The 24,917-nt window shown below is 50.6% G+C and overlaps 9 protein-coding genes; 4 read left to right on the top strand and 5 right to left on the bottom strand.

The window, feature by feature from the left end:
* Positions 1–224: 224 nt before the first annotated feature.
* On the bottom strand, positions 225–1,789 carry FFUJ_08503 (uncharacterized protein; the record flags this gene model as incomplete). XM_023580789.1 has 2 exons in its annotated part: positions 225–342; positions 432–1,789. 2 exons carry the CDS (start codon positions 1,787–1,789, stop codon positions 225–227), a joined length of 1,476 nt encoding a protein of 491 aa, XP_023433505.1.
* Positions 1,790–5,673: 3,884 nt separating this feature from the next.
* On the top strand, positions 5,674–7,097 carry FFUJ_08504 (related to formaldehyde dehydrogenase; the record flags this gene model as incomplete). XM_023580788.1 has 7 exons in its annotated part: positions 5,674–5,755; positions 5,834–5,888; positions 5,943–6,089; positions 6,140–6,701; positions 6,757–6,785; positions 6,855–6,947; positions 7,001–7,097. 7 exons carry the CDS (start codon positions 5,674–5,676, stop codon positions 7,095–7,097), a joined length of 1,065 nt encoding a protein of 354 aa, XP_023433504.1.
* Positions 7,098–7,131: 34 nt separating this feature from the next.
* FFUJ_08505 (probable tRNA splicing endonuclease delta subunit) lies at positions 7,132–7,539 on the bottom strand (the record flags this gene model as incomplete). Its single annotated transcript, XM_023580787.1, has 1 exon — positions 7,132–7,539. One exon carries the CDS (start codon positions 7,537–7,539, stop codon positions 7,132–7,134), a length of 408 nt encoding a protein of 135 aa, XP_023433503.1.
* An 898-nt stretch (positions 7,540–8,437) lies between these two features.
* FFUJ_08506 (uncharacterized protein) lies at positions 8,438–9,810 on the top strand (the record flags this gene model as incomplete). XM_023580786.1 has 2 exons in its annotated part: positions 8,438–9,036; positions 9,096–9,810. The coding sequence occupies 2 exons, from the start codon at positions 8,438–8,440 to the stop codon at positions 9,808–9,810; spliced, it is 1,314 nt and encodes a 437-aa protein (XP_023433502.1).
* Positions 9,811–10,571: 761 nt separating this feature from the next.
* FFUJ_08507 (probable Yippee-type zinc-binding protein) lies at positions 10,572–10,973 on the top strand (the record flags this gene model as incomplete). XM_023580785.1 has 2 exons in its annotated part: positions 10,572–10,670; positions 10,740–10,973. The coding sequence occupies 2 exons, from the start codon at positions 10,572–10,574 to the stop codon at positions 10,971–10,973; spliced, it is 333 nt and encodes a 110-aa protein (XP_023433501.1).
* Positions 10,974–11,273: 300 nt separating this feature from the next.
* FFUJ_08508 (related to nucleotide-sugar transporter) lies at positions 11,274–12,650 on the bottom strand (the record flags this gene model as incomplete). XM_023580782.1 has 3 exons in its annotated part: positions 11,274–11,544; positions 11,604–12,493; positions 12,567–12,650. The coding sequence occupies 3 exons, from the start codon at positions 12,648–12,650 to the stop codon at positions 11,274–11,276; spliced, it is 1,245 nt and encodes a 414-aa protein (XP_023433500.1).
* A 1,264-nt stretch (positions 12,651–13,914) lies between these two features.
* FFUJ_08509 (related to ferric-chelate reductase) lies at positions 13,915–15,854 on the bottom strand (the record flags this gene model as incomplete). XM_023580781.1 has 3 exons in its annotated part: positions 13,915–14,982; positions 15,049–15,249; positions 15,366–15,854. 3 exons carry the CDS (start codon positions 15,852–15,854, stop codon positions 13,915–13,917), a joined length of 1,758 nt encoding a protein of 585 aa, XP_023433499.1.
* Positions 15,855–17,587: 1,733 nt separating this feature from the next.
* Positions 17,588–19,696, bottom strand: FFUJ_08510 (uncharacterized protein; the record flags this gene model as incomplete). The annotated part of the gene is made up of 1 exon (XM_023580780.1): positions 17,588–19,696. One exon carries the CDS (start codon positions 19,694–19,696, stop codon positions 17,588–17,590), a length of 2,109 nt encoding a protein of 702 aa, XP_023433498.1.
* An 896-nt stretch (positions 19,697–20,592) lies between these two features.
* On the top strand, positions 20,593–24,691 carry FFUJ_08511 (related to translation initiation factor CluA; the record flags this gene model as incomplete). XM_023580779.1 has 4 exons in its annotated part: positions 20,593–20,629; positions 20,816–20,890; positions 20,952–21,010; positions 21,074–24,691. The coding sequence occupies 4 exons, from the start codon at positions 20,593–20,595 to the stop codon at positions 24,689–24,691; spliced, it is 3,789 nt and encodes a 1,262-aa protein (XP_023433497.1).
* Between the last annotated feature and the right edge of the window lie 226 nt (positions 24,692–24,917).

Here is a 24,917-nt window from a genome sequence, read left to right as displayed (position 1 = left end):
GCCTTGTCTGTACCTCCAAATCCTCACTCCGCTTAATCAATGACCTTTGGCAGCATGCGAAAAGCCTTCAATCGCCCGACCCGTCAAATCGCCAGGTACTCATACATATAACGCCAAAGCAAAGAGCGCTTCCCATCACATTTCGGTTGGCGTAAATCGTTAATCGTGCTCGTTCAGCGTCCCCTCTCGCCAGTCAGGCTCGTATGCCAACCTGCAACAGTCGTTTACGCCGGTGGGCCGCGTCTTCTTCGACCACGGTTAGGTCCATCTGGTCGCTGAGCAAGAACATCTCTCAGTTGTGGGTCGTCCTTGTCTTTGTCTATATGATGAACACGGACGTGTCTAGGAGCAGTCAGTATCATTACTCTAGTTGGGGGGACGGGGGCATATATCTAGCTGCAGCACCGATATGGCCTGGCTAATTGACATACCGCTGAAGATTATCTGGGCGTGGATATTTGTGTTCCCTATCCGGGCAAAAGGGGCAGACGTAGCCTGGGGAGTCATGGACCAGGCCATGTCTTATCATTTCATTCTTTCTTTTGAAGCCCTTGCCCCCTTCACTTCTTGGACAGCCTTTGACTGGACAATAGTGTGGCCGTATAGATGAGTGAACATTCATGTGAGAGTTGAGGAGATACTGAGTCTGGAAAGGCGCCGCATTGCATCCAGTAACCGTGCACGTATATGAGCCGGAAAGAGGCTGCGGATGTGTGATCCCATCAATACTCATCCTATCAGTAATTGAGGCTGAGTTGATTGAGGTTGATGTGGCAGGGGTGGAAGCAGAGTGATCGGTGTTCGGAGTCTCGCCAGCATTGCTGCTACTGTATTCGGTCGGAGCGCGAGGGTGATTACCATTTGTCGGATAATAATGCATACTCGCACTTGGCGCAGAGTGAGGGGAGAGTGTTCGGTATCCATCTGGGGGTGAACGGGGCGACGATGGGATATTAGTATTCAAACTAAACCTTTGCCCTAAGTTTGCAGCTGGAGAAGTAGGGAAAGTGGAGGATAGACCTGGGGGGACACGGCCAAGATCCTGCTCGGATGGACGCTCTGGGTGTAAGTCTCGGAGCTCACCAAACGTCGAACGAAGAGACGGGAGAGACTGCGATGGAAGAGTCTCCTTAGACTCGCCTGCTGGTGCGCAAACTCCGTGATGAAGAGGCGGCAAGGGTCCATTAGAGGAAGATATCAGTGGTGATGTGACTCTATTACCGGAAATATATCGCGGTGCAGACAAACCGTTGATTGGGGGCTCGTCGTGGATAGAAAGCTGCCCAGTCGGTATAGATATATCGGGGATCGTTTTTGGGACCGAGGCGGCGAGAGACGGCGGTGCTGTCGCAATAGAGGCAGCCTGTAGAGCGTCAGCGGCCAGGTGCTGGAGCAGAGGCCCGCTCATGAGATTGCCGTCGACTGCCCGTTCTCGCCGTGGCTCTTCATCCGGCGAGTCTTCGTCGCCGGGAAGACTCTCGCGGGCAGCTTCTCGTGCTATATCGGGATCGCGTCCATTGTCGAGATATGCGACTAGGACAGCATCCCCAGAAGTGGGACGAACCTTGTGGCGATTAGACTTGCCGCGACCGTCGATAGAGGTGGGACTCAGACTGACTTGAGCTGCAGGAATATCTGGGGGAGGACTTGGAGACGGCTCGAGCTTTGGACGAAGCGGGGTCATGAGAGGACTTCCTCGAGGAACCACGTCATCCGGGTCGTATGTATCGACAACGAAGCCGAGATGGGGTTGTGGTGGTTGGTGCTGGTGGTGCGTAGCTGTGGTCATCTTTGTCGCGTTGACGGTAGTTGCTCAACTCGCCATGGCCCCTCGTTGGGGGGGTTTAAAGCGTTCGGGAGCTCTTGATCAGTCGGCGGGATCTTGCGCCTGGTGAATGGCCGCGGTGCGACTTGAGTGGTAACTGCACAACCAAAGAAAGCTTGTTGAGTCGGAGGATGCGAAAAGAAGAAGCGGTCGAATAATGATATCGTGGAATTGGAAGCAGATGTGCGCGCACCACTCTGGACAGACGACTTGCCAGCGAATATTCGTATACTAACGTTGGTCACTCAGCATGAGCAACAAATGCCACCCAGGCGGCGTCAAAATGAGAACAGGAAAGTTCTTGGCGCAGGTAAGTTGTCCAGGCAGGTTGAGGTAGGATGTGAGTCGCGAATATGGCTGTAAGCGCAGGTTAGGTGGGATTTGCGGCGTAAATGCGGTGAACTTGAAGTGCCAGGCTGAATGCGAAAAGAGCGTGGCTAAATACGGTGGTGAATCTAGCCGTGGTAATGCGCGTAATTTGGGGTGATATAGTGCAGCCGTTGTCGATATGATAGTCGTCCAAATGAGCGCTTGCGCGATAACACGCACAGAGAGAAGCGGAGTTGAATCGCTAGATATTCCGCTGTCGCTTGACCCAGGGGGATGTGACCAGTAGTAAGACCGATTGAGATGACACTGGAAATGGACTCTTTGATTGGCAAGATTAACTTCGAGGTCAGACCTGAGGCGTCAATATGTAAGGTAAGGTAGGTTGGTAGGCAGGTATGTGTGTATGTATGTACAGCACAACAGTCAGAGGAGGCGACGTACTGTATCGTGCCGTGTGTATAAGGTTAAGGTAACAGCTGAGAGGTGAATACTAGTAACAGGATGTATGAGTAAACTCGATTTACCGAGTTATTTCAGAAGGAAGAGTGCGGAGCAACGTAGAAAGTCTGGGGGATTGAATGTATTTACTACGGAGTAAGTTTACTTTATTCTCTGGGAGCTGGAGCCCTATCTGTCCGTGTACAGTAATTAAGTACATCGCTAACCTGCCCAGGCTACTACTGCTCATGGTCCTTCCTAGTGAGTATGGAGTATGCCTCCACTTGTTGACACCATGTTACGGGGTTTGAGGAGCAGTCCATTTTAGAGGAGACTGGGGAGGCTACGAGATACGGAGAATGGGCACGGGCAATTACCTACTACCTAGGTAGTATGTACAGCACAGCACAGTGCCAACTACGCCTCGAATTGATGTTTGAATTAGGTAGGAAGGACTGGAAGTGAGTGGGAAAGAATGGAAGAGAACTTTGAGGAGTGAGGAGAGGACTCGCCGGGGCTGGGGTCCCGGGAAGGTTAGAAGGGCTAGAAAGGTTCAAACTTCAAGGGCCGGCAGGAGCATGGGGAAGATGCGGGATGGGGTAAAAGGTGGTAAATATTCGGCCCTTGGTTATCTGTAACATGTGGTAGGTCGGCTGAGAACAGGGGGTCCGAGATGGGGCTCTGCTGTTGCGGCTGGCCTGGCAGGCCCTTGAGCCCTGAACCTGGGGACTGGACCTGGACCTGGACCTTCACTGGCTGGACTGACTGAGTTGGACGGACTGGGGACCTGGGGCGGGCACAAATTTTAATGACAGAAGCAGAGCGCGGTACGTCCGTCGTATGTCTTATTAGCAACCTCTCTGTTGAATGGTCGATTTTGATGCTCCTCTGTGCTAGTGCAGGCCACCCGACAGCGCCATTATGGGTAATTCTGTGAGTAATTGGACCATTTCCAAAGTAGTGTATCTTTAGCGAGATCTTTTATTGAGTCCTCCTTTATTTTTACCTATGCACACTTGACCGATATACATACATCAAGGTTGTGTGACGGAGGGACGGACTGGCCTCGATGATATGGATTGGATGCCACTTGTACCATAGAATGAGCCTCGCCTTGAACTGCAACAAGAGTCTCTCCAGCTCGAGATTTGTCTTTATATTGTCGCACCTGTCTCAGGTATAAGGAGTGCCCGCTGCAGACTCAAGTCTTGAGTAAGTCACGGCCAAAAAGAGAGGTCAAAATTCAGGATGCGTCCGCCGAGGCCTCCCTCCCCCTCTCTAGATACCCCACTGGGGTCACCCGTCTAAGCCTCAACGTCCACTGCCGTGTCGACATGTGTGTGATGTGATGCATTGGCGCGAGGTCGAATGGGCAAAGACTTGGTCAGTATGTATGTATGTCAGGTAAGATAACTTAGTGAGTCTCAAAACGGTATTCGACTCGTGGTTTGGCCTGTTTGTCCTTTTCATCTTTGATATCTTCTCATTTGGCAGACTCGAAAATGACCTCGTGATCATTCGGAAGTATTTAGGCGTGATGATCTGTGCCGAGCCAAAAAGAGCCGCCTCGTCTGACATCCATTGTCCGTCAGATAAATATCTCGCGCACTCAACGCCCTCTAACGGACTGTCCCGCTCTGTGAACAGCAGTCTGATTGGCTGACCCCGGAGACTGCCCCAGCCGCAGGACGAGGGGAAGTGGACACTTGGACAGAAGTGGGTAACCTCAAAGTGCGTGCCCCTTCAGGTTGTGGGGTATCCGGCTACTGTGTATCGGATAATACCACGCACTGTCCATGTCTCGACTGGGGCTCTCTTGAGTCGCATGGAAGATTAGAAAAAGGGCCGTTTTTCGTTGTCATTGGACCCTCCGCAATTTTCCCACAAAAAGCGGCTCTCTCTCATCCTGGAACTGAAATGACCATGCCATGACCGCTTCTGCGTTGCCGGCCGCGGGAGCTGATGCATAGCAAGCAAGCGACCACCCTTGGCTACATCCTTCAATGCAATAACAAAGAAGGTAAAATAAGCGAAGACTCGATGTGTGCTTACTTACCTGGCTAGCCTGAGTATGCACATTAGCAGGGTATGTAGGTAAACTAAGGAGGACAAAGACAATTGATTGATGGGGCTTGGCTTTGTTCTAGAAATCTGACAGAAACTCGCGACTTAAATGACGCAGTGATTCTGTCACAATACGGTTGCATGCTTTTAAAGCTCGCTCCCGTCCCATTATCGAAATTAAGCAGAAGTGCCAGTCAGCCAGCCTCTAACCTGACCAATGATTGACTTTCTTCAGTAGTCAGACACACTCAATTAACTGTCTACTAGGCCTAGTTGAGTGTGCCCCGGGTCTTAGCCTGAGTTTGCTGTGACTGACTCGTTAACCCATGGCAGTTGGCCGACCACATGAGAAGTTGCAAGACCACGATGTATTTGAGTACCATAGCACTTATTAATGACTATCATTATAAGTCCGACTAGCAGATAATACATTCAACATTGAGTACACCAATATCCGACTATTTAATACTATCTAACTAATTGAAACATTCAGATCATTGCTTCCAGTTCACGACCTTTCCTCTATGTCCAACCATAACAACAAGATACCTAATTTGGCCGGCGGGAACTGCTACAATATTAGGTACATATTGTAGGCCGCCAAACATATAATGTTATTCTCTAGACTCTATTAACCATGTAAACGACATGCTCATCGTCTTCATGGTCACGGATTGAGGCCTTTCATTAGTACAAGCACCCTTCACATTCAAACCTCAACCCATGACATGCAGAGCAGTTGCAAGTTAATCATGATACCCCACCGTAATACGGATACCACAGATCCTACTATCTTCCGCCGATGGCGGAACACGTAACCCCACCTCGGTCGTCACAAAATTAATGATGTATTTGATCTTTGCGTGAAGTTACAACAACTCTCAATTGGTGCTTCTCTCGAAGCGATTAGCCCCCTTCGCGAGGAGTTTGCTATTTGCGCCAACACAGCGCAGTCACTTGTCTAAGCCAATCTCACATCATCGTTGATGACCTTGGCAAACCCGTAAACTAACATCATGTCTCTGCCATCAACCATGAAGGCAGTGGTTTTCGATGGTCTGTATAAAATATCAGTGCAGGACAGGCCAGTGCCTCAGAGTAAGTTGACCAGTCACCCAGCTTCAGACCTGCCAGTATTGGATGAGAGCTATTTCGACTACAGCTGACTCGATGTAGTTCGAGATGAGAGGGATATCATTATCAAAGTTCATGCCGCTGGCCTGTGTGGATCGTAAGAGCGTAATCATCCTCCAAATGCTGTCCCATTTGCTAACTAGAGTCCCAGGGAACTTCACATCTACCGTGGTCATCAACCTTCAGATACTGGCTTCATCATGGGCCACGAGTTCACCGGAACGGTCGTCCAGATTGGGCCAGCTGTAAAGACAATCAACATCGGTGACAAGGTGGTTGCTCCCTTTACAGCTTCCTGGTGAGCTCTCTCCTCCACCGTCCGGTTCTCATGCTCATAAGAAATTACAGCGGCAACTGTTTCTTCTGCAACAATGGTTGCTCAGCCCGCTGCGTTGAGAGCCAGTTGTTCGGCTGTGAAACTCTTGACGGAGGACAAGCCGAGTACGTTCGGATTCCCATGGCCGATGGAACTGCCGTCAAAGCCCCCGGGACTATCTCAGACCAAGCTCTCCTTCTCATGGCAGACATCTTTCCCACCGGGTTCTATGGTGTAAAGAGCGCCGCAGAATTGATCCCTTCCCAGAAAATTCAAGATGCCACACTAGTCGTCATAGGTTGTGGACCGGTTGGGCTTTGTGCTATCCTAGCAGCCACCCATTTCAAGCCTCGCTACCTGTTTGCCATCGATAGTGTCGACAGTCGCCTGGAGCAAGCTCGGAAACTGGGCGCAGAGCCCCTAAACTTTGAGACAGATAGAGCAGGGCTGGAAACTAGAATAAAGGAGGTGACAGAAGGACGAGGCGCAGATATGGTTGTTGAAGTTGTTGGCCAGTCCCCAGCTTTGAGGACTGCATTCGATATCGTGCGACCTTTTGGTGCTATTAGTAGCATTGGTGTCCACAACAAGGAGGTATGATAGCAGAAGGGAACGATGGCCAAGGACAGGAGCTAACACCGCAATGCAGATTCCGTGGACGGGCGACGATGCGTATACGTATGTAACGCCTTGGGATGCTTTGTGTATTGGTCCGAAAAGAGAACTGACTGGCTGATCTTGTTGCAGAAAGAACATTCGAGTGCAGATGGGTCGTTGCCCAGTCCGCAGCGTCTTTGACGAAGCCCTCAAGTTACTGGAGCGGAAGCAAGACCAGATTGGGTGAGTTTTTGAGCTACCGTTGGAGATGCTTCAACAACTAACATCGCCGTGAGCTTCCTGTTCGACCACATCATGCCGCTTGCACAGGCTCCTGAAGGATACGCTCTTTTCGAGCAGCGTAAGACGCAGAAAGTAGTATTCACGTTGTAATGCAAAATACAAGCCCGGATTAAGACATCGACGATTAGTTTTGTCGAGGCTTGACCATGCCCTCATGCATTAGATAGTAGACAACCGTTGAATCGTTGTGCACGATGGCCAGAACAAGCCTCTTCTCTCGTGGGCCATTACGCTCGATAGAGTCAAAAATCTCGGAGAATCTCTTGATACACCATTTCTCTTCGGGATGCACTGCCAATACCCATTCGAGCTCCGGTGTCTGATCCAGAGGTTCCCCGGTGGTCCCCTCACGTTCCAGAGCAGCGATCTGGTCATCAGGGTGGGTGTAGAGCCGTTTCGGCGGCAAACCTCTGATCAGAGGTCGCTGAACTGTTGTTTCATGGACTTTGAGGGAGACCCAATCATGCTGATATTGCAGGTTGTATACAACTGTTGAAGTGACGTTTGAAACCGGGTCACTTGAGGGATCCATGTCGAGCATGACTATCGCTGACTCTCATATGATGTCCACGTAAAAAGTGCCAAGGGAGGCGGATGATGAAATTTAATACGGATCAGGACCAAGAGACAGTGTGTGCGTGGAAGCCAATTATGCGTGAAAAAAGGGCGAGGCGCGGCTCAGCGATGAGGAAGCGATGAGGAAAAGAGAGACCCGAGCTTGAGAATTTCGCGAGGATTATCACAACAGTAGCGAACGAACGTTGAAAGGCCGAAAACCCGTTGTAAGAGAGGTTGATGGAGATTCTAGACCTTGTACGGAGTACGGAGAGGTAAATGTTAACTTTTTTTTATGGATCTGCTGAAGGTGGATACATAGCAACACCTAAGGTACCTAGATGTAGGTATGAAGGGTGGGGAGGGGGTAAGCATATGCCGTCCAACGGACCTTCATAATTGAACGAGAACGAAGTGAACTTCCTTTTATTCACACATTCACATGCTCGTTCCATGAGAATTGGGGTCGTTTAGACTTTTGTGTCCCAACAGGAACTTCGCTTTACCTGTAATTGACCAATGGTGATCCCCCCGGCGTTGCCGCGAACCCGTCAGTACCTTAGCTTCAGTGATGAGGCACACCTAGGTACGGAGTGGCTCGGTAGGTAGTGATTGACATCCACTATCCACGTTGGCATTAGACCCTGAGAAAGGATCTACTGTTGTAGATAAATTGGCAAGTCCCACCGTCGCTAGGCACGTTGATGTGGACCACAATCGCATTCCATTCTCTCTGTTATATCTTATTAGTACCTGTATAGACAGACATCTTGATTCACTGAAGCAAGCACCAATTACTCGCAATATTAATACTCGTCCTTTCAATCACAGCTCTCCAGGCGCCCAATCTAGGGTCGCCAAGTCGCATAGCCACCATGGCAAACTCTGGGCAACCTTCCTATAATGGCACAGATACCGAACCCTTTCCAAGCCTCGATAATGCGTCACCAAACCCCGATCATACAAACATAAACGCCGACTCTTCATCTGTCGTCGAGAATCGTCCAGCAGCCTCTTCGTCTTTGAGTGGTCGTCTTCGCAGAGTTTCCCAAAGTTTCGAAGTTTCTGGCCCCCCTGAAGGGTTTATGGCCGCTACAGGAACCATCGCAGCATCCATATTTTCGCGACAGACTGTGGCGCGAAGGCCATCAGACACCTCGATACCGATGCAAACAAGCCAGTCCCTCGGGGACACATCCAGACAGAGCACATTCCCAGCTGTCAACGAAGAACCGCCCGAAGAGAAGGCGAATGCAAGCGTCGCGTCCCCGAGGCGAAACTTGACTGGCGAGCCTGCTGCCGCGGCTCCTTTTGACAATGGATATCATTTCCCACCAAAGCATTCGTTTGGACAATCGACGAAACTTGGACTGATTGCTTTCTGGAACTATGTACGAACACCAACCGGCTTTCTTGTTACCATATACGGTCTGAATGTCGTTGCGTGGGGCGGAATGCTTTTCCTGCTGCTTTGGTAAGTTAATGATTTGTATCTCTCCTCCTCAAGGTCAACCATGCTGACAAGCAATCCAGCAATGCTTCATCGGCGATGTGTGTTCCAACTTGCAATGACATCAATTCCCCCAGGCGCAAGTGGATAGAGTGGGACTCCCAGATTTTGAATGCTCTCTTCTGTGTTACAGGATTTGGTCTTGCTCCGTGGCGCTTCCGTGATCTGTATTTCCTGCTTCAGTATCGGTTCAAGAAGAAGGAAACTGCCCTTCGACGATTGGCAGGCATTCACCGAGGATGGTTCCGTCTCCCAGGGTCCGATCAGATTGATCCTCAAATAGGGCCCCATAATATCTCGTCTGCGCCCGAACTAGCCTCATCACTCGCCTGCCCGTTTCCAGAAAACAAGATCCCCGACGCTCCGCTGACTGGCGTGCGCGCCCCGCCAACACCCATCACGAGAATGGACGCCGTCATCTGGCTGATGGTATGGAACACGTTTCTGCAGTGCGTCCTGTCCGGTTTCATGTGGGGCCTTAACCGTTACGATCGTCCCAGTTGGTCCACAGGTCTTTTTGTAGCACTGGCTTGTATTGTCGCGGCCATTGGAGGGATTGTCATGTTTCTCGAGGGGAAGAAAGTCAAGGGCATTGAAGGCGTCCCCATTTCAGAAGAAGACCAGAAGCTACTACAACAAGATCGGGAACGTGGTGTGTGGCATTACAACAATATCAAGGACAAAGACTTGGCTGCCGAGGAAGCAAAGAAGAAGAAAAAGGAAAAGGCGAAGAAGTGATGCTCTTGTTGCACATCTGTTCGATATGTCCAGGCGTAAACGGCAAATCTTGGTTGGCTAATGACGGTAAAGGGGGGTGGTTTCACTGATTTCATGCATGTGCGCTCTACAGTAGCAACAGGCGTTGGGTGAGCTTGCTGATAGCGTGATCATATCGTGCATAGGTATTTAAGATAAGGTAATTTGGGATACAACATCAAATTTAATACTTAGGTGCCTCAGCTATTCTTCGTGACATATACGTTGATGGATGGTTGTTTGTGTAATTGACGGACTGTGCCCAATGAGGCAACCAGTTCTCATGATAATTTCCTCGGCCTTATCGACTACCTAGGTACTCACTGCAGCACCAAATGTATGAAAACCAGACCAACAGTGGATATAGGGATATCATCATTCAAGACTCTATTAGGCTTCCTGAAGCTCGTGATATACAGCCATTTCAACTTTCTCTCACTAAGGCCGAGACTCTACTATCTGACTATTACGCAGACCCCGCTTCAATTCACCTAACCCCGGCCTCCGCCTCACTATCAAAGAGAGACGTACCCGCATTAGCTAACTCCGGCCTCATGACGTGCCATTCCTAACGTGAGCCTTCTCCACTGCTCCTTCAACTTTCCCTTGTCAACTTATTAGACACACGCAGCAAGTCCACGGTACATCTCGACAACTTCAACTTTGTGCAATACCAGTCTAGAAGCACCTCCAATACCCTTTCAGTTCGGCATCGCCCTTCGTCTGCCTCAGGGCCCCGCATCATGGGGCTGGCTTACAACACCTACCTGAATAGCAGTAAGATCTACGGCTGCAAGACATGCAAGGCCCATCTTGCTAACCATGAGGACATCATCAGCCGCGTATGTTGTCCTCCAACGCCCAACCTCTTGACTCCCCTGTAGATTCCTGTCCGCTGATGCTGGTACCAGAATTTCCGTGGCCAACATGGCAAAGCCTACCTCTTTCATAACGTCGTCAATATTGAGACGGGTCCTCCGAACGAACGTAACATGACGACCGGTCGACACGTAGTCCGTGATATTACATGCCGTCAGTGCAAGGAGACCGTTGGATGGAAGTACGATAAGGCCTACGAATCTTCAGAGAAGTACAAGGAGGGCAAGTTTATTCTTGAAGCTGAGCTGCTATGTAATGTTACTTGAGGCCTGGCTGCTAAGGCACCTCCCAGCGTGCTCGTTGGCTGCTTTTGTCGCAGGCGTTATCTGGATATTGGATGCATGGGCGTTGACTGCATTTTTGGGTTGGCCAGACACTGCTTTCGACCATGACAAGGGCAAAGTAGAGATAGTTAAGTTTCTTAGCCATAGGATCTGAATTTCGATATGATAAACTATTCGACTAAATCCTATACTCCAAACCTGGACGCCGTTCGAACATGCAAATGATTCCAAAACTCTGGCTCAACATGATATGATGTAATATCGCAGCACAGAATGCTTCACTTAACGGTGCTCAATGGGCTCCTCGGGCAAGAGCTCCTCGACCTCTCCATCTGGGACTCTGAGGAACTCCAGAGGAGGTTGAACGATACCGTTGAACAAGAAGGTGAAGTAAACAAGCAGGGCGAAACCGACAATTTGGAGCCACTTGAAAGTCTCCCAGCCCAAGCCAAGGGAGACGATCCAGATGAACAGGGTTCTGCAAGTGTCAATAGTAGATCGAGAAGTAGCACTGACGCTTCGTGTGACGGATAAGCCAAAGAAGTTGAAGCCACTAGTAGCAATGTCAGTGTTAGTGTTTGGTTATCCATATCTGATCGACGGAATACTCACCCAATGCTGATCATGATGAGAAAACTAGAAATGAGGACCTGCTTGTTCTCGGTCATCTGGCGCCAGCCCTCGACAATGTCGAAATATCCATATTTGCCAGCTTCAGTGGAGCCGATAGTGGCATGCAGAACAAGCATAGCAAGGAGGGTAACACTGAAACCGAAGATGCCCTCCCAGCCGACCACTCTGATGGGGTCAATTGTAGATCTCTCCAGGAGATATTCCTCGAGGACGAACTGAGTGGCTGTAAAGATCTGGGCACCAGCGATAAGCAAAACACCCACAATGGCTCTGGCAGCGTCTGAAAGACCTCCGTCAGTAGCCGAGTCCTCCTCGGGCTGTCCAATAGAGTTCTCAGGCTTCTCATCTGGCCAAATAGCTCCCGCTAAACCAACGACTGCGACACCCAGAACGACACCGACGAGGGAAAGCCACTGGAAGAGATGCAAGTGTCGCTTGAGGAAGACGACGCTGAAGAGGCCGACGAACAAGACGAGAGCACCTCGTGTCATTTGGTAGATGGATGCAGCAACCATGAGAAGTCCAGCATTCATGAGCGTGGTACCGCAGATGTCGCAAATAGCGGGCAGAGCAAGCAAGGTGACTCGGTATCCCCTCAAGATGGATGGGCCAGTGTGAAGGAGCTTAGTGCGATCATCGGCTTGGGGCGCAGCTTCAGCATCGCCATTTTCCTCGGTATGAACAGCTTGATAGCCTCGGTCTTCTGGTGCAGAACCCTTGAACCGTCGCCAGAGAGCCATGAGGCCAACAACCAGCCAGCAGCCCATCTCGCCGATGAACATCTGGGCGGTTTGGAGAACCGGCTGGTTGAAGAAAGCGCGCTTCCTTGGATTGTCATCGGGGCCACAGTTTCGAACGCATTGGTTGTCCTATGGGGAGGTGAGTCAGCTACAGCTCTGCGAGCATGGCGGAACAGCGGATGCGCAGCGCATGTCGTCATACCTGATACTTGGTCAACAAGGTGTTGCAAACACCTGTGAGCAGCATCATGGCTACGAGAAATGGGATGAGGCTTCTAGACGCCATGTTGAAGAGATGGCCGATTAGCGGCGGCCAAACTTCAGTGGTTGTTGATGTTATTCCAAGAGTGAATGTGGAAGATGGGGGATGAGATGGCTAAGAAGGTCAGCAAGAACTGATAAGAACAAAGAACTGATAAGCTCCAACCTGAGGTAAAAGGCGGAGTAGAGAGGTACGTAGCTGTCGTACGGAGGGATGCAAATGCAGGGTTCAGACACTTGACCTGAATGCGGAGTCGTTGCCTCACTAGATGCATGCACTACCTGCATTAGCCCTTAGATCCATCTCCGGTGCCTCACGTCTCCTCTTGTGAGTGCCACGCGTTACGCGTTACCTCGAGGTACATGCTCGAGCCAAGTCGATGTACCTTTGATTTCTTGGTGGAGAACCGGGTTTAGTTTATGTGGGACAAGCGAGATCCCAGCCACCAGACTTCTCAGAGGTGGCATGTGCATAATTATGGTCGTATCACAATTCACAAAGCTGTTATCGGCTCTTCATTCCCTGCTCAGATCAATTGCCATCAACTCCAGCCTCCCACCCACATCACATTGGCAAGAGCTTCTGTATATATCCAATTTCGACAGGTAACACGAGTTTGAGTGTCTCGGCGCTGGGTCAAATGATGGCAATCTCTAGAGATCAGAGTCAGCGTTTTCGGTCACCTGCCGAGACGGCAGACAAGTCACTTGATCGATGCCACGTTCAAACACCACATCCAACAAGGTCTAGTGTAAATAGTGGATGATGTACTTCGAATTATGCATTGGTGGTTGAAATTAACAACTTCTCGACCCTATCGCCCTTTTAATACCCAACTTGGAGAAAAGAGAACAAAGGCTTGTCTTATTGTCATCCAACAACACCTCATGAGTACGTCTTCATCAGACCTAGTCCAAACTTAGCCAACCCGACCATGACACTTGTTAGTGTTGATGAAATTTGGTACCAGTATTCATCAGTCCCATCACATTCAGTACAAGACACACTTATGGCCGTTACTTGTTTTAGTGCTATTGAGTGCTGGTCCTCCAAAGGACACAAAAGGAGCGTAGATACACCTCGATCTAAAGTACAATACATGAAATTGATCTCAAAATTGAGCCTTGCTTTGCAATATGTCCAAAGATGGACTGGAAACATCTGAATCCCTGAAAACTCCCAGAGTTCAGAAGTGAGAGCCAGTGCTATTGCTCATGGCTGGGAATTATGGACTGGACTAGCCAGGAAATGCCAAAACTCCCCAAACACCTCATACCCGCTGTTAAGCTTACCACGTGAACGCCTCCTCGATGAAATCGATGTGGGATCGGTCCTGGCGGTTTCGGACAGCCAGGCGAACCTCGTCACTAAGAGCACCAGGGCCACAGACTGTAACAGCCATGGCACCAATCTGGTGCTCTTGCTCCATACCCAAGAGAGTGTTGATGTTGGGTCGTCCAGGGAACATCTGGACAGTTGACGAGGGGCTGTGGATTTCCTTGGTGGAGCGAGGCTGGCTGACAAAGAGCATGATTCGGAGAACATCCCTTCTCTTGTCCATGCCCAAGATCTCAGTCATCCAGGGGCGGATCCACTCCAGATGCTCGGGAGTCTGAATGGTCCAGACTAACAGGATCCTTCGAGTTGCGACAGTACCCTCGGAGTAGCCCTCAACAAGATGCTTGATATAGGGGACGGGGTGAGTGATGCCGACACCTCCAGCGAAGAGAACCACAGTGCCGTAAGAGTCGAAAGAGTGGTGTCCACCATAAGGGCCCTCGGCGAAGCAGCTTGTCTCGAAACGACCTCCAGGGGCAGCGACTGCCTTCTTGTAGAGGCTGTCAGTCATGCCGGTTCTGCCTCGGATGACGAAAGAAACCCGTTGTTGTTGCATAGCCAAAAGATCTTGGTTAGTAGTGGCTAATCGGTCGCTCTTAACATCCTCGACGCCATCGTACCAGGCGACGGAGAAGGGGTGTGATTGCCAGTAGCTGATGGCGGGCATGTAGAGGTAGGCGTGTTGTCCAGGGGCGGCATTCCATGGGCGAGCCAGAGTCATGGTCAATCGGACGGCATTTCCAGGGAGGGCTTCGACAATGGTTCGGGAGCGCGAACCTCCCACGTGGGAGCGAACGACACGCCAAATGCGATAGGTGCGGTCGAAACTCCAGAGAGCGATTACGCCATAAACGTAGCAGAGCCACTTGAACAGACCAGGGGATGCGGACAAGTGATAGTACAATCCCACGACGGCGGCGGTGGCAGCGAGGATGTGGAGAGCTTTGAAGACCTCATAGAAGGCATGGCGAAGAGGACTAGAAGCCTGGATGCCGAGGAAGACAAAGGAGCATGTGGCCTAGGAGGCGTAAGTAAATCTTCATGAACGCGATTAACGTTAAAAAATATCTCTAAAGTAACTTACAACAAAGCCGGGAAGGATAAAGTTGCCCGCAGGAGGGGTGAAGACCCAGCCGTTCTTACCATAGTGGGCAAGGGTATGAGCGAGAGCCTCAAGAATGACAATACGGCCAAACCAACGGTGAATCAGGTTGTAGGTGTCAAAGGAGATGTTCAAGAGGGGGATGAGAGGGTTGTTTCGTCCAGCCAGAAGGAAGAGAGGGACCTGAAATGGAAATAAGGTTAGTGGCATATACTAGTAAGATTTGGAACGACCCAGTGCAATGCAATGCAATTCAATGCAATTCAATGCAATTCAATGCAATTCAATTCAATTCATACCATGTTAACAGTGGAGAGGACACCAGTGCGGTTGCGAATGACACCGCAGGCGGTGGCCATATCAGCGGAATAATCGATGTCGATAACACACCAGACGACATTGGAAACGAAGTAGGACACGAGGAAAAGCAGTTGGAAACGGGTGGGTAGAGTTCCAACGTTGATGGCCTTGCTTAGCTGGATTTCGCGGTTGTGGCGCTTGCTGAAGACGGGAGCGTAAAGAAGGTGGCGCTTCAGGGCCGCAAACTTCTGGTTGGGGATAGCGAAGTAGCGCTGCTTGTCGTTGTTCAAGCAAGAAACATGTCGAGTAAGTCGGATAATTCGCTCGCAGACCTTCCAGACGATAACAGCAGCAGAGACAGCACCACAGACGATCATGAGGTACTTGGAGAGGTTTCCGTTGGTGGTTTCGGCGATTTCTTTAGCGAGTTGCTGCTCGGGTGTGAGCTCGTAACCGCCTCGCGGTAGCAGTGAGTTTCCGGCACTCATTGCGACTGAAGAAAGAAGGGAATGACGGAGAGCAAAAACAATGAGATCGAGGTGTCGAAGTAAAAAGTTGGAAAAGCTAAAGAAAATAAAAACCTCCCCTGGAGGAATCGAGTGGAATGGTCCAAGAAGCGGCGGCGAAGAGAAAAAGAAGAGAGAAGGAGAGAGGGCGCTGTCGACAGTGATGGGGTCAAGGGACCGTAAAGTAGCCGCAGCACTAACAACACCAGCAGCAGACGGTGAATAAATGAATGAAGGGACGAGAGAGCGTGTGTGTCTGGATGGAAACCAGCTCCGAAACAAACAATTCCCACGCCTTCTTTAGGAATGAACTGAAGACGTCAAGGTTAACGAAACAAGACAAGGCAAGGAAGAGTTTTGAAAAAACGGTTGCGGAGGCCAAGGGAGGGATAGTATTCAGAGTGAGCAGGGGGTATTTTGCGAGATAAATTGGGCCTCTACTAAATTCCCCAGCAATCATGGCCCAAGCAGATCATATTCCAGTTCAAGGCCGCGTGTTGGCTTGTCGTAGAAACAGTGGCCATGCAGTGTCCCTTGCTCTCTCATTTGCAGCCAACTCCATCAGCTGGCTGTACCTATCCCGCTTCCTATCCCTGAGTATCCCACTGAGGGGGCCCATCTGCCAGTGGCCAGCCAGCTGCAGCACTACGACAGTGACCGAGTTACAGCTGGGGCCAGCCGCGAGACCACTAAGCCTAGCCTCTAGTCTCAGGGGCATCGAGTTTCAAGATATTCATTGAACCATTCAAGATTGCCTGATCTAGCCGCGTCATTGGGCGAACCTATACAATCTAGGAACCCCCCGGCGGCTCCTAGCGAACTGGAGAGGACTGGCCCAGTCAGCGTCTGTGTTGCAATGGCGCGGGACGCGATGCATTGAACAGGGGAGATGACTGTGGCGCTGGCTCCGAGTGGCGGAAGGATATCTGATATCCTAGCACCGCGGGGCACAACTGGGATTCTGAAACAAGGGCTTTCCCAGCTTCTGGGTAATCAGTTTCTTGGCTGCTCGAGTACAGCGACTGTTAGGGGAATATGATCTTACTAAAACTTCAGCGCCCCGCCAATTTTAAACTCTCTTTTAGTACTTTTACGATAAATACTTTAATTTTGGAAGTTTTTCATCTCTCATACTCTACGTATTTGTAGCCCTTGTAAGGACGGTCGCGGCCTAGTTCTAACTAAACACGATTCAGCGGCAATGCAATACATAGCTGTGCTGCATAGTAAAACTATGGACCATCGTCCGTTTGCTGATCAAGTTTCCAGAGATTGTTCTCAACCGAACCCAGCCTGACCCAGCAATGACATCGAATGGCGGTTTCAAGTGCCTCATACCCCACCATGACCGATATTATCGTAACCGTTTCCGTGGCCTCTGAGAGGCGGAGGATTATTCTCCAGTCAAAGCCTGAGACGAGCACTGAGACGAATTCATTACATGTGCATACGTATGATCCCTGGCTAGAGAAGGCAAGAAAACTCAGGACCTTGACACTTAGCGATAAAAACATTAAGGTAAATCTAGCCTAAGCTTGGGGGACTCTTTGCGAAGTTTATTTTGACACCCTATATCAAGGTCCGATACTTTCTTGCCCCCCCCCCCCCCCCCCGAAAACAAAAAAGCAAAACAAAAGATAAGGTGTAAATCAAAACTCTATCAGAGTGATTGCGTATTAGCCCTGCATCCTTACTTAGTACGGTCTCTGTGAAGCTCAAAGTGTACTGAGTTCGTCGTCCATATCGTCCTCTCCAGGCTCTGTCAATGATGTCCCTACAGCGACTCTGTCAGGCCTCTTTTCCTGCCAGGTCCTTGCAATATCCAAGCGCTTGACTCTCTTCAACGTCTTGATGTTTCCGCTACTGCTTCTGCCACTGCCGTTAATACCATGTGTTCGCCCCAATGTTTTCCTGGGGCTGTAGTCCATCATCTGTGCACACTCGCCAAGCTCATCTCCGCTGTCTTGCTCTTCGTCAATATCCGTAATGCTGGTTGCTCTCGTATCATTCTTATCCTCCCTGTCGTCCGTATCATCATGATTGCCAGCATCCTTGTCACTTCCTACCGAGCTATGTTGGTCGTTTCTGCGCCTGAGATTGCGGCCCGTCTTCCCACTCAGGCCCGTCGTCCGGGCTCGACTATCTGGTCGACGATCTGTGCCTGTTCTGTAGCTCGTTCCGCCTCGACTTTGGTTTTGCTGTCTCAGCTCGCTTCCTCGTTCCTTGACGGGGCTGGGGAGAACCCATTCGCCAATCCCTTCCTCCCACTTCCAGCCCGAGAACATCGTGCTTGTTTCGACGATTCCCTTGCCAGCAGTGGGAAATCTTTCAGCAAAAGCAATATCTCGGAGGTCCTTCGTTTTCTGTGCCAAAACAAACGCCCCGTCAGACACCAGACCTTCTTGAAACCAATTAGGCAGCCTCAGTTCACTTAAACGTGTACGAATCTCAGACAAGACGTCGTGGCAAGCCAGGCCACATGCTTGTCCCCGGTATTGTGCAACAGAGCAAGCCAGCAAAAGAGTTTGTCGATACTGAGGTTTACTTGGGGAACCGTTTCTTGCTGTCAACGGTTTCACGCATTCGTAAATCGCCAGATTCCTCGCTGATAAACTGCCCACTTTCCCGTCGATCAAACTCGTGGCCAAGAATCGGGCTAAAACGAGTGTCAAAAATCCGCTGCTTCGAAACGCCCCACGACGGGTTCGTTGCTGTGTGACGCACATTTCGAGTGTGAATATTAGTCGCCGAATGGCGTGAGCTTTCCAAGGCTCTTCATCACTCATATCAACACCCAATGTCCATATCGCTGCCGTCATTGCGGCCAGAACCCTGGTCAGTGTCTGATCCTCTGTAGGTTGTTCTGTCTCCTTCGCTTTATCACTGTCCAACAGAAGCTGGTCCAGAGCCTTACACAGAAACTCAACGACTGAGGGGACAGGTTTTTTGGAATGTAGCAGGATTTCAATCCCTCGCATCCATACTGACTGAAACGCCCGTGACGTCAGCCAGGTCAGAGATAACTTCTTGGTGTTGATAAGGTTCGAGAGACAGTCCCATGATGGGCCGATTGTGCCCCGACCTTGCAAGCTTTTTACTATAACGCCCAGAGGCTGGACCGTACTGCTCTCGATCAAGGTGCTTGACGTACCACGAGGGGCTACCAAAGGAAGTCTCAGGCTTGAGACAAGTCTCGCGGCTTCTGTCTTGCAGTCGAGACTGAGACAGAGATCAGCCAACAGTCGTACAAACGGAGGTTCGAGGAGACCTTCTGTCACAGCAGTTGCCAGGAGACATAGAGCATGCGCACGGACGACAATTTTGAGGGGCTTCCATCCCATACTTGAAGTACCAAACTCCTCGAGTTGATCGTAGAGTTCTGCCGATGCTTTAGATGATTGCCACTTGAAAGTTTTCCCTGCCTTTGCCGCAGTCTGACGATCCCATTCTTCTATTACGGCTATCGCATCTGGTATCCTGCGAAGACACATCCCTAGCAACGACTTCGGGTGTGCTGTTTGGGAGACAGGTTCTGTAGAGGTCAGAAAGCCATGCAGCCAGCTGAAAATGGCATCGTATATGCGATATTCACTATCCGAGACAATCCGGCGGAGTGATTGCAATTCTGCGACCAGTGATTTTGATTCTGTAGCCGTGGGCTTTGAGCTTGTGGGTGAAGTCTCAGGGGTCAAATTGCCGCATCTGAACTTGCGCATGACTGGCGTCGTGAACCCGAGTCGCCCAGCCCCTGGAGGACTACGATCAATCTTCATGGTGCCGAGAGTGCGAAATGCACGCGGCGGTGTCGACACAGGCGAAGTCATTGGCTTTGACTGAGATGTTGTTACTCGGCGTACTCCATATGTGTGCCGCACTCGCTTCGACAATTTCGTTGTTTCATTCTCCGTGTTCGTCCGCTTCGTGCGAGTTGTTGTTGTCGTTGGTTGCCGGGCCTTATCAACTAGTTTTCTTAAAGCAACTAGACGACACTGAAGTTGCCGTAGTAGGCGCTGGCATCTTGCTGCGGTCCAAGGCTGTATATCTTGTTGGCGGTTGCTGTGATATCCTTTTATTAAACGGTGGGCTGACGGGGATGGGCGATCAGCCATGATAGATGCATTCGGGTGATATCGAAGCAGCTGAATTGATACTAGAGCAATAGCAAAGCAACAAGAAGAATATTAGATGCCCAAGAGAGTATTGACGATTGGATCAATAAGAAGAAGAAAGAATTGGAAATAGTTGAGGACAAAGAAGATGTTATGTTATGTTGTGTTGTGTTGTGTTAGGTAAAGTACCTAGGGAGCATAAAGAGATCGGCCAATATTTACATCCATCTACTTTCGGTCTAGCGTTGCCGCCAATCACTCTGGGGTCGACCGGCTTCGGGGCCCTAACATTCTCTACTCGGGCTATACCTTGTTTAACCGTTCAAGGCATCGGAGGGCTAAAGTACCGTCACTGTCGCGTGTTCAGCACCGGATACTTCCAGTGTCCGGACCCAATGCAATGCCGGGCCATTGCCGCCGCACCCACCACAACTCGAGCATTAACCGTCCAATTTTTTTCTTCGTCCCCTCCGCTCCGCCACTACCTTACTCCCACCTTCTTTCGACCAACGTCGTTCAATTGATTGTCTTAGTCTTCCAGTGCATATCCCATGCCTGGTTTCCTCCCTCATTACCTATTCTTCTTTTGCTAAACACTCCATCTTGGCAATATGGCTGAGGAAACCACTCCTCCCGCTCAGGCGCCTGGTATGTATAATTTTTGTGCGAAGCTAGACCGCCCTTGTCGAATGCTCGCTTGTAAAGTCCGGGGTCTCAACAGCCTCAATTTGGCCACTGACGGAGCTATCATATAGCTTTTGCTTTGGCTGTACTGGTCCTACTTGCTCTTGGTATTGGATTATCTATACTGAACCGAGCTAACATGTCTCACAGCTGCTGCGTCCGAGGAGCCCGAGACCAACATGGAGGCCGAAGCTCAAGACGTTGACGTTGACGCTGGCGCTGAAGGTAGCTAAAATTATCCCTCCAATTAGCGATATAGACGACATGGATATCTAACGGTTCAAAGCGTTAATAAACCTTACTATCGTCTTGCCCGACGCCAATGCTAGCAAGATGCAGATTATGGTCCGTCATTGACTTACACCGAAGCCCTGCAAAATCTCAAGCTCACAAAAAAAAAATGTCCAGGTCTCTTCTCAAGAACAGGTTCACGAGATTCGACAGTCCATCATTGACCTTCCCTCCGCATTCCAGTACACTTGCTTCCACCTCGAGTTTAACGGCGAGAAGATCAACGACTTCATTCCCCTCTCTGAAATTCCTGACCTCGGCACTACTCCTGAATTCCATGTTGTTGAGGACCCATATACCGAGAAGGAAGCTCGCATCCACTTTGTCCGCATTCGAGAGCTTATCGGTGCCTCTGGAGACCGATGCGACACGGCCCAGGGCCTTCTTCCGGGACTGTCTCTCTTCGAAACTGTCGCCACAGAGGCCGTCAGCAACAACGAGTCGACTGAGGAGTCACCCATTCAGAACTACGATTTCCAGGCTGTACCCTCTCTAACCGAGTTGGTCCCTCCTCCCTCTGAGCCCGCTCCCAAGACAGTGAAGCAGATCTCCTTGTCTTCCTGGAATCCTCCTCCTCCTCACCTCCGACAGCGTGGCCACTTGCTCTACTTGGTTGTCTCCACCAACGAAGGCGAGCAATATCAGATCACCTCTCACGTTTCGGGCTTCTTCGTCAACAAGTCATCCAACGCCAAATTCGATCCCTTCCCTCGTCCGGCACCCAAAGGGCAGTCAGCTCACTCTTTGCTGAGCCTGATCGAGCTGGTCTCTGCGTCCTTCGCCGAGTCCTTCGCAAAACTCCAGGACTACAACAACCAACGCGACCCTCTCGCCACTTTCCAAATCACCAACGCTATTCCCGCTGCTCCTTGGGTGGTTCCCTCTCCTAACTCGACACTTTGCACACATCTTCCTGATCCTGCACGATCTCAGGAGACCTACCTCCTTAATGGTGTCGAGAACACCGACACTCTGCGGGACTGGAATGAAGAGTTCCAGTCAGCGAAGGAACTTCCTCGCGAGACTGTTCAGGATCGTGTCTTCCGAGAACGACTTATTTCTAAGCTCTTTGCCGATTATAATGAGGCGGCTACTCGAGGCGCCGTCATGGTCGCACGGGGTGACATTGCTCCTTTGAACCCCACAGAATGCAGAGATGCTCAAATATTTGTCTATAACAACATATTCTTCTCTTTCGGTGCTGACGGTGTTGGTACATTCACTTCCGAGGGTGGTGATGAGGCGGCTCGTGTCGCTACTGGTAAAGATGTCGCTGGTGTGAAGCTCGTCAACCAATTGGATATTGAGGGACTTTTCACTCCTGCCACCGTGGTTGTTGACTACCTTGGCAAGCGAATTGTTGGTCAGAGCATTGTTCCCGGTATTTTCAAGCAGCGCGAACCTGGTGAGAACCAGATCGACTACGGTGCTGTGGACGGCAAGGACATCGTCGCCGCTGATGAGAGGTTCGCTCCCGGCTTTGCTCAGTTGTCCAAGGCTCTGAAGGTCAAGAAGCATCCTGTTTGGGACAAGGAGGGCAAGCGATTTGACTTGGAGGCCAGTGTGGAGACCAAGGGTCTGTTGGGTACAGACGCCCGCAAGTATGTCTTGGATCTATACCGTATCAGCCCCCTCGACATTGCCTGGCTGGATGAAGATGGCCTTCCTGAGGATGGCGATGCCTACCCTCACCGCATGACGGTCCTCCGACCGGAGCTTGTCGACTCATTCTCGCGATACAAGCTGAAGCAGTGGGTAGATAAAGAGGTTGCCCGTCGAGCTGAGCAAAAGAAAGAGAAGGAGGGGGAGACCAAGGCTACAGAGGGTGACGCCAAGGGTGAAGAGGGCGAGGGCGAGGGTGAAGCCTCCAAGGAAGAGGATAACCAGCCCAACCTATCAGACTTCAAGTTCGCCCTTAACCCTGATGCTTTCAGTGGCCAAGTTCCTCAGACTGATGAAGAGAAGGCCGAGTTTGCCGCTGATGAGGAAGAGGTTAGGGCAGCTGGAAAATATCTCCGCGAACAGGTTATCCCTGACCTGCTCAAGGATCTTTCCGAGTCCGAGATCAGCTTCCCCATGGATGGCCAGTCATTGAGCCGACTTCTACACAAGCGCGGTATCAACGTCAGATACCTCGGTAAGGTTGCTGAGCTCTCTAGTGATGGCCGACTCCGATGCTTGCGCGACATTTGCGTCCAGGATATGGTTGCCCGAGCCTTCAAGCATATTTCTGCTGTTTACCTCCGACACCTACCAGTCCCTGCTGTTCCTGCTGCTGTTTCTCATCTCCTCAACTGTCTGCTTGGACATAGGTTCAATGGGAAGCCTATTGCTGAGCTCGATCCTTCCATCCGCAGTCTCTACACTGATGCCGACTGGTCTTTCGAGAAGGTTACACCTGAGAGTCTGCGGGAGAACATTGAGGAGCAGATCCTCCAGCGATTCCGATATGAGCTCGACGAGGAGTGGCACAACCAGGTTCGCCCTGTGCAACTTCTTCGTGAGGTGTCGTTGAAGATTGGTATTCAGCTACTAGCCAAGGACTACAGTTTCACTGCTGAGACTGCTGCTGCTGCTGCTGCTGCTGTTGCCGCCACCAATGCTGAAGCTGCTCCTGTAAAGGTCGAGAAGCCTGTTATCAACGGCCAGACCAACGGAGAAACTGGTAGCAGCAAGAAAAAAAAGAAGAGCAAGGCTCGTGAGGCTTCTCCTGTTGAGGCTGCTGCTCCAGCCAATGTGCATACTTTCAGTCCCGAAGACGTCATTGACCTCGTACCTTTAATCAAGGACTCGTGCCCTCGCAGCGCCCTCGCAGAAGAAGCGCTTGAGGCTGGCCGTATTTCTCTTCTCCAAAACCAGAAGAAACTGGGCCAGGAGCTTCTCCTGGAATCCCTTTCCCTACACGAGCAGATTTATGGTATCTTGCATCCCGAGGTCGCTCGTGTCTACAACAGCCTATCTATGCTCTACTACCAGCTCGATGAGAAGGAGGCTGCTGTTGACCTTGCTCGCAAAGCTATCATCGTCGCTGAGAGGACTGTTGGTGTCGACTCAGCCGAGACTCTCCTTAACTACCTCAACCTGAGCCTGTTCCTCCACCAGATTGGTGACAGCAAGGGTGCTCTTGTGTACTCCAAACACGCTCTCAAGATGTGGAAGGTCATTTATGGCCCTGATCATCCTGATTCTATCACAACACTCAACAATGCTGCTGTGATGCTCCAGAACCTCAAGGCTTACCACGAGTCTCGACTCTGGTTCGAGGAGTCACTGCGCGTATGCGAGTCTGTTTTCGGCAAGCAATCGATCAACTCTGCAACTCTCCTCTTCCAGCTGGCTCAGGCTCTTGCTCTAGATCGTGACTCAAAGGGAGCTGTTACTCGCATGCGAGAGTCTTATAACGTCTTCCTTGCTGAACTTGGACCTGAGGACAAGAACACCAAGGAGGCCGAGAGCTGGTTGGAGCAGCTCACCCAGAATGCTGTCAACATTGCCAAGCATGCTAAGGACGTTGCTGCTCGAAGACTTCGAACGGGTGTTCGGTTTACCACCAATCCCTCAAGCTTGGCGGCTTCCAATGCTACTGCCCCCGGCCGCACGGGACCTGGTTCACAAGTTGACTCCCGCAGCATTGATGAGCTTATCAAGTTCATCGAGGGTGGTGAACATCAGCAGACCAAGAAGCGAACTGGCCGTGGAAACCCTAAGAGGCGAGGCCAAGCTGGAGCGCGATAGGCTGACAATTTAACGACATTCTTTATGATGCTATTATGTGGTCGAGTTTCTAACTCACCGATGTGTAAAAGTAAACGGTGAAACAAAAAGCATGGGAATTCCATTATGAATCGTGTGGGAGCTGGGTGGCTTGGTCACGAAAAAAATCCCTTGCATTGGTTGGGTTTGGTAAGGTTGGCGGCACGGTGGCGCGATCACACATATTTGCATCAAAAGTCGCGTTCTC

This window comes from Fusarium fujikuroi, chromosome FFUJ_chr07 (assembly GCF_900079805.1).
Source record: "Fusarium fujikuroi IMI 58289 draft genome, chromosome FFUJ_chr07".
NCBI lineage: Eukaryota > Fungi > Ascomycota > Sordariomycetes > Hypocreales > Nectriaceae > Fusarium > Fusarium fujikuroi.
Note: the sequence above shows the minus strand (reverse complement) of the source record. Positions and strands in the feature narration are given on the sequence as shown.